The sequence below is a fragment of the Sceloporus undulatus genome, chromosome 2 (assembly GCF_019175285.1).
Source record: "Sceloporus undulatus isolate JIND9_A2432 ecotype Alabama chromosome 2, SceUnd_v1.1, whole genome shotgun sequence".
Classification (NCBI taxonomy): domain Eukaryota; kingdom Metazoa; phylum Chordata; class Lepidosauria; order Squamata; family Phrynosomatidae; genus Sceloporus; species Sceloporus undulatus.
In genome coordinates, this window is record NC_056523.1 from 116,037,050 (window position 1) to 116,052,614 (window position 15,565).

Genomic DNA, 15,565 nt, shown 5'->3' on the forward strand with positions numbered 1-15,565 from the left:
AAAATATTTACATTCAAAGACATTATGAATCTGATAGTGGTAGACTGTAAGATTCTGGGATTCATTCATCCCCAAAGTAACATTTCATAGGTCTGTCTCTATATAACTTCATTGAGGACTGTGGATAAAACAGCAGGAATGGTATCTTTTATTTCTGCCCTGTCATAGGCAGCCCAAGCACATATGGATGCTCTGATGGGAAACAAGATGCTTGATATACTGAACCCTTAGTCATTCTGGTCCAGCAGGGCTAATATTCCCACCCGTAACAGAGGACAGAACAGTAAAGGGAACTGGAAAAGGAGGGAACTTGTTTCACATGCTTGGAAGAGATGCTTGGAAGTGGTACAGAGAACTGCCTGACATGTTATTCTGTGGTTGCCTGACTCTTTTATTTGTGCTGCACAGCAATGAGCATGTTTATAAAATGCGGCAGCTGAGATGCAGATCTGAGCATTGAGTTGGGGGCAGCTGAAGGCGGGGTGGTGGTTGGGAGAAATCTATTGGGCTGCTATTTCCTTTTCAGCCTGACCCTAGATTGTTTGGAAGGAGTTTCTTCCTCCTCCCAAGTCTTCCCTCCTCTTCCCTCCATCCTGGCCTCTGAGGGGTGTTAACAAATTAAATGCAGACTTTCTTACGGAGCAACTCTTTTCCTTCCATCTGAGCAAAAAGCAGAAAGCTGGCAGGACTGAATTGTCAACAATGGAAAACATTTGCTCTGGCTGCTGGATGTTAGTGGGCTAGTGTTGTCTCTGTGGATTTCACATCAAGGATGGCATATCCAGGGAAATCTCGCTTGAGGAGATCTTTCAGTGAGCATATCAAGGTCTCCACCAACAAAGCATGGGATGTCTTTTGGAAGAGTGCACGAGAAAAGCGTCTATCAGGTCAGCAGTCCAGGTTCCTCCACTTATAATTTTACTGATACAAAACCAGTACTGCTTCATAATTTACTTATAAATCGAGTGCACATCGAAATACTCAAAACAGAGAATAATTCTGTTTTTGTTGTATTAGCATATGCTTTTTCATGTGAGATGGTGTTTTCTGGCTGGTACCTTGCTAGTACTCAACAAGAAATGCAGGATATTGGTTCCCAAAACTTCTGCCAAGTAACAAAAGCTGCTTGATGTGGTCATGCTTTCATAATCATTGACGCAAACCATTATCCATATGTGATGACAGGCGGGTTTTAATGCTTAATATGTCAAACAAGAAGGCAATAAAATAGATGCTGGCATCCAGAATCCCATGTGAAACTACATTGCGAAATGTCACATTAGCCCTGCCCTTTTGCATGCAACTAACAAACCTGGTGACCACAAACAGCTGTTTTGTAAAGTCTACAACAAATTTAAAACATGTGGAATGAAATTGTTAACAGATATGTAAAGTTTGTGGTGGTATGTAATGTTTTGGACTTCTAACGAATTCTGTGTGTGTATACAAAGGCAGCAAATCTTATATTGTTACGTGATAGTGCTCAAATGTTGATACCCTGACACTCAGTGGGGAAATCTGGTAATGCTAGGTAAACACTGAAGAAATGTATTCTAAATACAACTCTTTTCAACAAATACAAATGTTACAAGGCACTGTTGTGCAAGGAAGATTTGGCCTTTTAGTTTGAAGCCTAATGCTATGTAACAGTTAACAACATGTGTTCTAGTTTTCCTTAAAAGACATTAAATGTGTGTCAAAAAATGGGAAAATCAAGCTTTTCCTGATGCAACAGTTAGCACTTGGTTTTTTAAAGCTTTGCGAAAATGCAGAAATACTGTTCTGTGACAGAAATTGTTGCTCATCTGCGTAACATGCTACGAGTGATACATTTACGTATTAGACATGGTGAAAAGACTGAGTCTCAGTTGCTAATAATAGAATCTTATTAGCAATAATGCTACTAACACCTGTTCTGATATTTCTAGCTGCAAATCTTGAACTGCAATAAAAATGGTGAACAGGGGTACTTCTGGATGATGCATTTATTATCCAATCCACCTGTTTAAAAATGAAATTTTAATGAGGGAGGATCCTTGTGCCTTCTCACTACCACATTGATCTTTCTTACATGAAAGCATCTACAAAAAAAAGGGAAAGATGGAACAGGTGTTTTTGATTAGTAGCATGCTGAGTTCTCCATCTGGAAGCACCCTTGAATGAACTAAAATGAACTGACTATTATTCAAACACTACAATACTCAGAATTGATTCAGAACTGCTAGGTCTGTTTGTTTCTTTGTTTGCTTGCTAAGGTAATGGCTGATAGTATGGTTCTAGGATATTGTGAAGCACACAATTCAGAATCATAGGGAAAGAATGTGAGATCCAAATACATAAGCAAGACTGAGAAGATACTTTAGCACCAGGGACACCTGGGTTTCTCCTTCAACATGAAATCCTTCTGCAGCTTTAGACGAACTGCTGAAAATCAGCTTGGGTCTTTCTTTGTGAAACAGAACAGTGGTGATGGACAAATAGTAAAACTGTAAGTAGTTAAGGTTTGGGTGAAAAGGTGTAGGAAGAAGTAGAAAGCCCTGCAAATCTACAAAACTAGTCACAGACTAAGGAGATTATTACATGCAACTTTTAAACTAATTGAAGATGGGGGGAAAGTTACTTTGGCAATACTTATTGCACAACCGCACCTACAACTCATAGCTGTTGTATCTCTGAAGCATGGTTCGGGCACACATTTTGATTGATGGGGGGCACTTGTCAATGAGCTCCCCGTTGCATTAGTCCTCAGGTGCTAAATGATGCCACTGTGGCAGTTGCGATATCAGCAGTCATGTGGTGTCAGTGTCTGCTCCTCTCCCCTGGCTATTACCAAGCAGGCTGCCCCCCCCCCCCCATTTCTTTTCTTTTCTTTTTAAACTTAAATGGCTTAAGCCAGTGAGATCAGCCAAATCAACCCTGGCAATTGCAGAAGCATAGCTCCAGAACTGCATGATAAAGGGAAAATAAAAATAAAAATTTTAAACCCAAAAGGAATGCTGTGTAGGGCATGAGGTTGGGTTAAGAGGGAGTGCAGAAGAGAACATGGTGGCAGAAGGAGCCCCTGTCACATGATTGATAAGAAGTGCAATAATGGCTGGTATGAAACCTGTATGTTCATTTATTTATTTATTTATTTTTAAAACTAATGCAGTTTGTGGCAAGAATGAGGCTTGTGTGGTAATGTCCCGGTTCTACTTGCAGTATATACCAGTCACTGCTGGCACTTTTTTTTAATGATTTTTATTGAAAATTAAAAAAAACACATTCAATATTAACAAACATACATCACAGCATCGGCACACATATTTTATACATGAGAGACCTTGGGCAGCGTAGGCTAGTCAAGAACAAGCATAAAAAGCACAAGGAGGGGAAAGAAATGTCAGGAAAGACCATGTAGCCTGGTAACAAATATTTTTCAACTGCTTTACTTCCCCTATTTCAATAGTGAGTTGTAGATATTGCCTTGCTTACTCCTTCTTTCCCCTTCTTTAATGTTGTTGTTTCTCCTTCTTCTTTTTACCATTCTACTCTCCTTCTTGTTACCTATTCCTTCTCAAATTTAACTCCCACTATTTTACCTTCTACTTTCTACTTCTTGTATCTCCCTCCCTTCTCCTACTTCCTTCTCACTTCACATCCTCCTTCCCTCTCGTCTCCCTCTACCCCCCTTCACCTCTCCTACTTTACTACTTACACTCATCTTCCATCACCTACTTTACCCTCATTCATTCCTTTTTTTCCATCTTCTCATTCTCTCTTCTCATTCTTGCCAGACTTCTCTCTCTGATCTTGATGGGTATAATTGTTCTTTTTTTTTTTTTTTTACCCTTTTGAAATTCCTTCTTGTTCTGTTTAACTTTTATTTCGCTAAAAATCCATCCACAGTGGTAGTATGCATATCTATTCTTTAGTTCCCGATTATACTTGATCTTACTGCTTTCTATTAGTTGATCCTTTACGTATTACATCTGTACCTTTCCACTTTCATTATTTGTTTTAGATCTTCCTAGTTTTAAAGCTTTTTTCTTTTACTCTCCAAATCTTGTATTCTGCTATGCATGTAATATAGAAGTTTTATCCATTATTTATTGTTTATTTAAGCCAACTATTGCTATATTTCCCCATTCATTAGCTAAACATTCTAGGACTTTATCCCATTCTTCATCTACTTCTTCTAGAGTTTGATCTCTCAATAGTCTAGTCAATTTATCCATTTCGATGGCCTCATATACTTTAATTAACCAATCTTTTTTACTAGGGATCCTTTTCCCTTTCCATTTTTGTGTTAATGCCAATCTCGCCATTGAAATCAAGTAATACAAAATCTTCCCATACTTTCTGTCTGCTTCTTCTTCCCACATATTTAATAAAAAGGTTTCAGGCAGGAATTTAATTTTTGTTGCTAGAATTGAGTTGATTGTCTCATGTATTTTTTTCCAGTAGTTTTTGACTAGTTTACATGACCAAAGGCAGTGATATAGAGTTCCAGGTTCTTTTTGACATTTCCAACATAGGTTGTTTGTTGATTTATAGATTTTTGATATCTTTTCTGGTGTCAAATACCATCGAAAAAATGTTTTGTAGTAACTTTCTTTCAAATTTTGTGAAGCCGAATATTTTAGTCTTTTTTTCCAGACTGCTTCCCATCTGTCCAAATGTATTGAATAACCAAAATTTTTTGCCCACTGTATCATATTTTCCTTTACTATTTCGTCTTCTAGATGCCAATTTAGCAATAATTTGTAAAATTCTCTTATCCATTTTGGGTTCTCTTTTCCTATTATTTTTCCAAATTCGCTTTGCTCAACCTCAAAATCTGTTATTTTGGAATCTGATTTGAATCTTTCTCTTAATTGCTAGTACTTAAACCAATCTAGGTTTATATTCTCATCAGAAAGTTCCTTTTGCGTTTTGAATTCTGACTTTTCTTTCTTATCTTTCTTTAATAACTTTGCATAAGTTAGCCAATCTGTTTTTTGCCTAGTTTCAACTCTTTGGATTGCCTCTTGTGGGGAAAACCAGAGAGGGAATTTTGCCATAATTCTGGGTTTATATTTATTCCATACCTTAACCAGTGACCTTCTGATATGATGTAAATTAAATTCTTTGTTTGCTTTTATCTTATCATATCCTAGATATGAGTGCCACCCGAATCTTAGATTATCTCCTTCTATCTCTAGTAATTCATCATCTTTTAGCAGTATCCAATCTTTAATCCACATTAAACTACATGCTTCGAAATATAGTTTTAAATTTGGTAGGCCTTATCCACCTCTCTCCACCGAATCTTGCATTATTTTTAGTCTAATTCTGGGTCTCTTTTTTTGCCAAATAAAGTTGCTTAAGTCTCTTTGCCAAATTTTGAAGAATTTATCTTTAATTACAATTGGAAGTGTTTGGAATAAGTAAAGGATTTTAGGGAGGACTACCATTTTAATTGCTGCAATTTTCCCCATAAGTGACAATTTAAATTTTCCCCATTTTTCCAATTTCAACTTAATTTTTTTCCATGTTTTTTTGTAGTTGATATCAAATAATTCATTCAGGTTGCTAGAGATTGTTATTCCTAAATATTTAGCTTTTTTCCTGTTTTTATTTTTAACATTTCTGATAATTTTCTTTCTCTCTCTGGGGATATATTTTTGGTTATGGTCATTGATTTATCTTTGTTTAGCATACAACCTGTTATTTCTCCAAATTCTTCCACTGTTTTTAATAATTCTATTGCACTTTTACAAGGATCATTTAGAAAAATCGCCAAATCATCAGCGAAGGCTCTCACTTTGTATACATAGTTCCTGATTTTTACACCTTGAATTTGAACGTTGTTTTTGATTCTTTTAATAAGTCTTTCAATTATGATTATAAACAGTAGTGGCGAGAGGGGGCATCCTTGTCTTGTACCTCTATTAATTGCAATATGATTTGTTTTTTCACCGTTCACAATGATTCTAGCTTTTTGATCTTTATAAATCTCTTTAATCCATCCTATAAATTTATAACCCAATTCCAATTCTCCCAAAATTTCAAAAAGTGTTTTCCAGTGTACTGTGTAGAATGCTTTTTCCAAGTCTAAAAGCAGCAAACCTAATTCTTTGGCGTTGTGCTTTTCATAAAATTCCATTATATTTACTACTAATCTTGTGTTTTCCCTAATTTGTCTTTGGGGAAGGAATCCTTTCTGGTCATTGTCTATGCTGTCCTTTAAGAATTTTTTAAATCTATCTGCCAGAATTGCTGCGAAAATTTTGTAATCAATGTTCAGAAGCGAGATTGGTCTATAATTTTTGACTTTTTTTAGTATCTCTTCCCTCTTTCGGAATTAGTATTATGTCTGCCTCTTTCCAAGTTTCAGGAATTCCCTCCTTTAGTACCGAATTTAACATAAATTGTAAGGGAGCACATAATTCGTCTCTAAAGGTTTTATAGTATTGCACAGTAAATCCGTCAGGACCGGGAGATTTCCCATTTTTCAAATTATCGATTGCCATCTTTACTTCCATATAACTGATCGCTTTATTTAAGTCTTCTAATTGATTCTTATTTGGTTTTATGAATTTATCTCTCTTATCTTTTAGATAATATTGGATTTTTTTTACGTCTATTTCTCGACCTTGGTAAATCTCTGAAAAAAATTGAGTAAATCCCTTCTTTATATCCTCCTGTTTGGTTACCATTCTGCCTTCTATTTTTAATTCAACTATTCTTTTCTTATTCTGTTTTTTCCGCAACATCTCTGCCATTCCTTTACTAATTTTGTTGGCTTGTTCAAAATTCTTCTGTTTTAACGTTTTTAGCTTTCTACTAATTTCTAATGTATCTTTGTTCATTTTCTGTTTTTTCAACAGATCAATCTCTTCCAATATTCTTAAGTCTCCCAAATGTGTTTCCAATTCTTTTTCTTTGTCTATTATTAAATTGATTAACTTCTGTTCATTTTCCCTTTCTTTTTTATTCAAGTAAGCTTCTTGATTGATTAGAAAGCCCCTCACTACTGCTTTCCCAGCATCCCAGACACTCTTAAATTTAATATCTTGGGAAGTGTTTTCTTTAAAATAGTTAATTATTACTTCCTTTGTTCTTTTTATAATTTCTTTATTTTGGATAATGGAGTCTTTCAACCTCCAATTACTTGTTCTTGTTTTTGGAGAAAGAGTCACAATTACAGGGTTGTGGTCCGAAATTAATCTTGGTTGTATTTCTACTGACTTAATCACATTGCATAGCGATGAAGGTACCCAGATCATGTCAATACGGGAAAGTGATTGGTGTCTGTTTGAGTAAAATGTAAATCCCTGTTCCCCTTTTTTTCTAATCTCCATACATCTTTCAAGTAGTAGCTTTTTATCAAATCAAAAAAGGAATGGGGGAGTACACCTTGATTATTTTTAATTTCTTTTGTAGATTTTTTTATCTAGGGAGGTTTCCACTACTCCATTGAAATCACCCATGATTATTATTTTGTCATTTTTCAATTTTTCTACTTCATTGTGCAGTTTGCGGTAAAAGAGTCCTTTTTTGTCCTGAGGGCAATATATACCTAGTATTAAATATTTTTCATCATTCAAATTAATTTCAACTCCTACATAATGTCCTTCTGGGTCATTTAAGACTTCTTTTGACTGTATATAATTTTTAGTATAAATTACCACTCCTTTCTTTTTGTTTTTAGCCGCCGAAATATAGTCATTCCCTAAATTTTTAAATCGTATTAGTCTTTTTTCAGTGGATTTAATATGCGTTTCTTGCAGACATATGATATCACAGTTTAATTTTCTTAAATAATGATTTACTTTATTCCTTTTATTTGGTGTGTTTAATCCTTTTACGTTCCAGGTTATTAATTTCATATTGCAATTTTGTATTTAATTAAATTTTTTCTTTCTTATGGTTTCCAAAAAAAAACCCAAACCAAAAAACAACAACAACAACAAAACAAAAAAACACGAGAAAGTGCAGAGGTAAAAAAAAAGGAAATTTATTCAGTTTATTAATCACTTCTCAGTCTTCCAATCTCCTACTCCACCTCTCCTAATTCTTCTCTGTTCTCCTCCTCCTCCAGAATGTTCCCCCTTTCCTCCTCCTCTCGTCTCCCCCCCTCTCCTCTCCGATCACAGATTCTGGTGAGGGTTTTTGGGGATCTTCGTTTTCTTCTCTCTCATTTTTGTCATTCTTCTCTCCTGGTGTTGATCTTTTTGTCATTTCTTTTTTGAATTCTTTCCAAAAATTTCCAGCTTTTTCTAGAGAATTTAGTCTATATCTTTTTTGATTCCATGTTAAAGAAAGTCCTTCTAGTTCTTCCCACCTAAATGGTATTTTACATCTCTTCAGTTGTTCTGTTAAGAATTGATAATCTTTCCGTCTTCTTAACACCTCTGCAGGAATATCCTTAAACACCTGGATCTCCGTCCCTCTTATCACAAATCTTGTTTTAAAGTTTTTCTGGAGAAATGTATCTTTTGTCTGTTTCCTTACCCAGTATAACACCACGTCACGCGGAAGCTTCTTAGTTCTCGCAGTATTAGAGTTTATACGGTACAGCCGATCGATTTCTCCAGACATTTGTTGCACTGGCATGTCAAGATATTTAGCTAGGTAGGGAATCAAGAAGTCGTATAAGTTTTCATGAGCTTGTTCTGGAAGGCCTCTTAGTTTGATACATTTTTCTCTTTGCTTAATTTCCAGTCTCAAAATGGCATCCTGATCTTCTTGTTGGTATTTGTTTAGATCTTCTATCCTTTCCTCCATCTTTCCTTTCTTGTCCTACACCCAGTCTTTGAATATACTTGAGGACAACACTTCTGCCCCCACAACCTAGACTGAGCTTTTTCTTACCCTCTTCTTCACTTGACTACCCCCATCCCCACCTGCCACTACATAGCTGGGGGTGGTAGGAAAAAGGTGGGTCAGGAGAGGCTTTCCCTGCTCTGTGAGAACATCTTCAAAAACTGCAAAATTTTTGAAGATGTTCCCACAGGAGATAGAGAATTGTTCATGTTGCCCTTTCTCTCTTTTGGGTACCATTTTTTAAATCAAGCACACTCCTAGGTTACAGAGACCTGGATCCTCACATCATCTTGGGGCTGCTCTCCAAAGTCTTTCTTCTGGTCCAGCAATTACCTTTTTGGATGATTTAACTAACAACTCCTGGTTATGTTTCTGCCACACACACACAGTCCAGTTACAAACAGGCTGAAAAGCCACCCAGAAATTTGGATCTCGGTGGCAAAGGAAAGAGGAAGTGGGATTTACAGCTAGGAGGTGTTTTTATTCATGTATGCCACAGCAAGGCAAGAATGGAAGTAGATGGATATGGCTGCAACAAATTTGAACTGGCAGTGCTGTGCTTAGGGTTGCCATACGTCAGAACCTCCAAACCAAATGTAGGACAAAAATTTCAAATGTAGGACACTTTTTGTGTGTCCTACATTTGAAAGGAGCCTCGCTGAGGGCAGGCTTTCCCTCCCGGCCTGGGCCCCGGCCTTGCTGCTGCGGCGGCGACAGCGGAGCCCAAGTGGGGAGGGAATCCTCCCCTCAGCCCGGGGGTGGGGGAAATCCCGGGGGCAGGGGCAAACCGGGGCGGGACCGTGCGGACCTGCCCAAACCGGGAAAGTCCCGCCCACAGGCGGGATATGGCAACCCTAGCTGTGCTCCATCCTTGAACCTCCCTTATCACTGTGAGCAGTGGTCTCATTTGCTCTGTGAATCATGGACAAAATAGATGTGATGCTGAACTCACAAACAGAAGATTTTGTTCCCATCAGGGTATAATTTAGAGACATAGCCATGTTAGTCTGGAATATCCATATGCAAAGGGACCTTGTAGCAACAGTGTGAAGGAAATGATACCATAAGCTTTCATAGTCGATGGGGCTTGAGAGACAGTCCCTAAGGTGTGGTAGAATGCTGCCCCTTTCCTAGCCGGATCGGGGCCATGGCAACCTTATGCTGTGGCCTCGATCTGGTCTTTCAAGGGTGAAAAAAGGAGCTGCAAAAAGAGGATTCTTTTTGTGCCATAGCCATGGCGGCATGGCTATATGGTGCTCCTTTGGCGCTGCATTATCTGGACACAGTGCCGGAAGTGCGCCATGATGCCATGTACCATGTGGAGCAGCACAAGATATCAGGGCACCCTGGGAGCATGCATGCATTGTGAGAACGTCCCAACTCTGTCCCCAGGCCGGCCTTTCATGTTGGTCTGTGAAGGGCCTTAGTCTTCTTTCTCAGGTCCATGGAGTAAAGTGTTGCCGAGGATGGACCTTTATAATAAAACTATATGAATGGCCATAGAAATGCAAAACATGTTGGGTATGGTGATGAAGTGACACATTCAGTTTTAACTATGGTTGAGGAACAAAGGCAAGTATGAACTGTATTGAGTCCAGCACATGCTCCTGCCTCATGGTTTTCTAAGAAAGATTGGATGGGAAGATAAAACATTGGATGGTTATCATGGCTTACAGAGAGAATAAGCCACTTTAAGCTAACCATGACAAACAACAGTGAAATTTAAATGGTTTGTTATTATCTTCTCTCAGCAGAGCAGCAAGGGTCTATTTCCATAATAATTTAACAAGTGAGAAGTTGCCATGAATTGCTGACTCATGAATTTTTGAAATTTGTGAAAACATGATACTTATTGTATTCAGTGTCTCTTCATTCCAGAAATAATAAATTGAGTTGAAAGGGAGCAGGATAACATTATGCATGCCTTTTGTTTAGTGTCCTGCCTAGTAGTCATTGATTTTAAAGAACCATTCTGAGGAGTTATTACTCCACTTAAATAACCCGGCTTACCTCATCCGAATTCAAGCCTAAATCAGGAGGCAGCCTGGTCCTACCACAAGGATTTTGCCACCAACACTGCCAGTTGAGCACAGCCCAGCTGCAGCCCAAATGCCAGGTGGACTTATTTCAAAGCCAGGAGCTTTCTGACTTGGAAAAATGGCCTCCGGAGCTTGCCTGGGACCCAGGCTGCAGCCGGACTGTATTCACCTGGCAGCTTTGGTGGCAAAACCCAGCTGCCTCCCAATTTAGGCTTGAATTCAGATGAGGTAAACTGGGTTATTTAAGCAGAGTGATAAACTCCTTACAGGAATGCTTGTGTTCCTTCACTGGCTCTTCCCCCCCCCCCCCCCAGTTTGGTTTTGATAGTTACTACAGAAGTGGTTTTCTTGCTTCTCCCACCAATTAATTCCTCTTCCCCATACAGTTAAATGTATTTATTGTTGAGTACCTCCAAGTCATTTTTGATTTATGGCGACCCTAAGGCAAACCTATCATAGGGTTTTCTTGGCAAGTTTCTTCAGATGGTTTTGCTATTGCCATCCTCTGGTAGTGTCTGACTTGCCCAAGGTCATCCAGTGATTTTTTTATATATATACTTTAATGGAGTCCAAGCAACACTCAAGCCACTACATCTTGCAAATAAAATAGGTTTATAGAAAAGTCATTTCCCAGCACACTGTCACATTCTGCTATGACCAGGATTAGGAACTCTGTCATACTGTAGCATTACAGTGCTATGGCTCCACTGGAATCCTGGGAGACTGTAATTTGGTCAGAGGCACCATAAAGGTTTTCCGGTTGAAGAGTCTAAATGCCCCTTTCTAAACTGTCAATTCCATGATTCCCTAGGGTGGATCCACAGCAGTTAAATCAGAATCCTATCACTATAATTGTGTAGTGTGAAAGGGCCTCAGGGCCAGGCAGATATGAGCCGCCTCAACTCTTTCAGTAAAGAGATCACCTGGAACACTGTTTGCAGTAGGTTTAGTTTTCCATCCTCCCAGAACACCATTTTCATTTTTCTCATGGGAGAAGACATTGCTGCAGTGAGACCAAAGCTGGACTTTCCACTTTGAAAGTGTGTTGGTTTTTTTAAAAAAAAAAACAACTAACAAAACCGATAAAATAATGATCAATAGAACAAGTACTTTTAAAAAAAACTGCAGTTAGTATCAACACTATATGTGCATGACAATGCATATATTAATGGAATGAATTGCTTTTTTAAAAAGTAATTTCAAGTAAGTTTATAATTTAAAGTAATTTGAAAAGTGACTTCCCAAGTGCTGCTTGGTCTTATCATTAGGCAAATGTAAAACAATTGCTTCAGGCAGTAGATGTTGTGAGGCAGTGGTGGTACCTAGTTGTTTCTCCTGGACTCCCTGGCTTTTCTTCTCTGCTTTGCATAATAATGCCACATTACCTATCCTCATTTTTCTCCTCTCCAATATTATCCTGGTACTTAAGTTAAGTGGGGATTACTATGTCATTGTCAATGTTAACACCAGATTCAGATGCCAGTACAGCTGGCTTCTTTACATGGACTATAAGGGAGGCATTATCTTGTCCTTCTCTTCAGGCAGCATTAGTAAACAGTAATATCTAAGAAGATTATCACATTGCTTTTAAAGTGCCTTATCCCTCATAGGATAAAGGCATATTTAATTTTAAAACTGAGTGTTATTGCACTCACTGGTGGCTGGGCAAATGTAACCTGTATGCAGCCCAGATCTCAGCTGCATTTATCCAGTGGCTTTTCAAAAATGAGATTTTGCCATTTTTAAAAGCTGCTGGATAAGCATGGCTGGGATCCAGGCTGCATATGGGTTGCATTCGCCCGGCCACTGAGAAGTACGATAACACCCGGTTTTACAATTAAATGCATCTTTATCCCATTAGGGATAAGGCACTCTAAAAGCAATGCAATAATCTCCTAAATTACTAAATGTTTCTGCTTTGTGATGGGTTTTTAACCTACTACTTTATCCACTGTAGTAAACAAATGGTAGACCATTTACTGCCCTCTCACTCCACTCTAGCTGATAGTTCGTGGTCAAATAACATAATGAGTAACTGTGATAAAAATGTGGAATGAGACAAATACAAGTCATAGAAGGTCTATTTGGCTGATATTAATTAGGGATATAAAGTACCCAGATGCTGGCAACTTGTTTCAGATTGCAAACAGCAACCTCTTCCTAAATAAGAGAGGGGAAAGTACCTGAATATTCTGCAGGGCTGTGATATATCCTTATGCCTATATATCCCAGTCCAGCAGCTGCAATTAATCTTAGATGAAATAACCATTTTTCTTCAGCTGGTGGGAGAAGTTAGAGTCTTTCTGTAGTTAAACTAAAGCATTCCATGCATAAGATAAATAAAAGCTTTAATGGCATTGACAGTAACAAATGGCCAAGTTACTTGAACTGGCTTTATAAATATTTTTCTTTTAAAGGAGCTTTATGGTTTGTTCATTGAAATGATCTAGTCATCTAGTACAATCATCTTGTGTTAATCTCAGCTGGGAAGGAAAAGAGATTCATGCAGCTGCCCTCCAGCTGGTAGTTATTCAGCTTTGAAAATGGAAGGGCTCTTCTAAAGTTCTGAGTATATAAGATGTTATACAGGGATTTGAATTAGCAAACTTAAACACCACCATTTTCCTTTTGAAGGAAAAGTGGCTGTGTGGTGAGATGAAGCAACCAAACAGTGAATGAGAAAGGGCTGTCTCCCCTCCTTTCACCTGCCCCTTCCAAAGAGCTTGGGAGCAAAAAAAAAAAAAAAAGTAAGGGAGGAGGGTCTCTCTCTCTCTTTTTCTCACACCCACACCGAAACACCCATAGCCAAAAGTCCTCTCTGAAACCACCTCTTGAATTCTGTCACTCCTAGAGTGTGGGATGAAGAGAGCAAGAATTTGTGCAAACAGTAGATGCTCCAGACTCCGTTCTCCCTTCTACACCCATTCTGGGCATGATGACAAAGAACCTGAGGCCACAATGTTGTCTGGAGCCAAAGTGGGCATTTCCAGCCCTCCTAATGTTTGTGGCATACTATTCCCACCTTAGCCACCACAGTCAATGGTCAGGGAATCTCTAAGCCTCAGAGGATGGCAATGAGAAACCACCTCTGAACAAATCTTGCCAAGGAAACCCCATAATAGGGCCTAAGGGTCACCCTAAGTCAGATACAACTTGAAGGCACAACAGCAAAGAAGTTACCATTCAAAAACACCTAGATGTCACAGTTGCCTGTCCCTGGTGTATACGTAAAATCTCCTTCACGGGGCTGGCAGTGCGAGGCAGCTGCCTCAGTCAGCAAATGCTGTGTAGATTTGTGTTGGCAACAAGCGGGAAGTTTGCCATTAGTGATTTGGAAGCAAAGTGTTTACCTTGTCATTGACTATAATACCAAGGACCCTTTCACATATCCCACTGCTGAGACAGCCATGCCTTACCCTATACCTTTGCATCTGATTTCTTGTGTGTGGCATGAGTATAGAACTTTTATGGTTTTTCTCTGAATTTAATTCTGTTAGTTTCAGCACTATTTTTCATTCTGTAAAAGTCCTTTTTGGTTTCATTCTGTGGTGTATCAGCTATCTAACCCACATTTGCGTTGTCTGTGAAATTGATAAGGATTTCCTCTGAGCCCTCAAGATAAATTATATTCACACCCTCCTCAGAATTCTCTGTGCTAGTAACCCAGTTTTTAAAAGGACACTAGTAGTCTGACAGAATTTATTATCAACAAATCTGGACCGCCTACTACTAGACACTGGTTTATTATCAAAATGCTTACAAAGTGACTCTTTTATAATAGGTTCTAGTAACATTCCTAGCACTAATGTGAGATTGGTTTGTCTGTAATATCCCACATTTTTTCTTCCCCCATTTTGAAGACTTTTCTTTCTCCAGTGACACATTCACAGAATTGTTCTCTGTGATTTTTCAAAGATAAGAGATAGCATTTTTGAGAGTACACCAGCAAGTTCCTTTAGTATTTTAGGATGCAAATCATCTGGTACAAAAAGCCTGAGCTCATTTAAGGTATTTAAATATTTTCTCACTATCTCTTTCTAATCTTGAGCTGTGGTCCTGACCCCTTCAGCACTGATGCTATGTATGTGAGACTGATCCCATTTTTCTTGTGATGAAAAGAGGCAAAATAGAAGTTGAGAGATTGTGCCTTCCCTTTGTCACCTGTTAATGTTTCATAGCTCTTAGTGAGTGGTAATAAAGACTATCATTTGCTAGTGCTGACCTTCAAGAACAAGTGAAGATGTTTGCTTCAGCGAGTCCAGCAAGTACTAGACTCAGGATGAAATGCCTACTCAGCCATGATGTTTACTGGTTGGTCTTCTGGAAAGCCACACTTTCCCACTCTAAACTTCTTCACATGGTCATTATGATGATAAAATGAATGAAGAGAGAAGACAGCCAGGTATGCATCACAAACTTAGGGAAGTCTTTAGATCTTCAGTTTCCTTGTAAATTCCATTCCTTTGCCAATTATTAGTAGCTAAATGACATGGCCAGATACCCATTACCAAGTTTCTGGCAAAAAGTCATGAGATGGTTAGAATTAGTTGGCTCATTTCACCGAGGAAGATAATTTAAGGCAATGATACTCAAATTGGTGGTCTGTGAACTAGTGCCAAGTTGGCACATTGGAGATTGCTGGGCCCCCACATCAGATAGCTTAAGATGCACTGCTTGTATCTCCAAACAAATAACCTCATTTCTTGGAACTGTGTCTGGCTCTAGTAAGAATCAAA

The 15,565-nt window shown here is 38.4% G+C and overlaps 1 protein-coding gene across 4 annotated transcripts in view; it reads left to right on the top strand.

Annotated features, from left to right (window-relative positions):
- Window positions 1–663: 663 nt before the first annotated feature.
- LOC121921588 (rho GTPase-activating protein 7-like) overlaps window positions 664–15,565 on the top strand; it is a 114,360-nt gene continuing 99,458 nt past the window's right edge. For 2 of the 4 annotated variants that reach the window (XM_042449873.1, XM_042449875.1), the window contains exon 1: window positions 664–887. In XM_042449873.1, coding sequence (XP_042305807.1) covers window positions 773–887 — 115 coding nt within the window. In that variant the 5' untranslated portion in view covers window positions 664–772. The remainder of the gene's footprint in view (window positions 888–15,565) is intronic. The other 2 variants (XM_042449876.1, XM_042449877.1) reach the window with 1 other exon arrangement.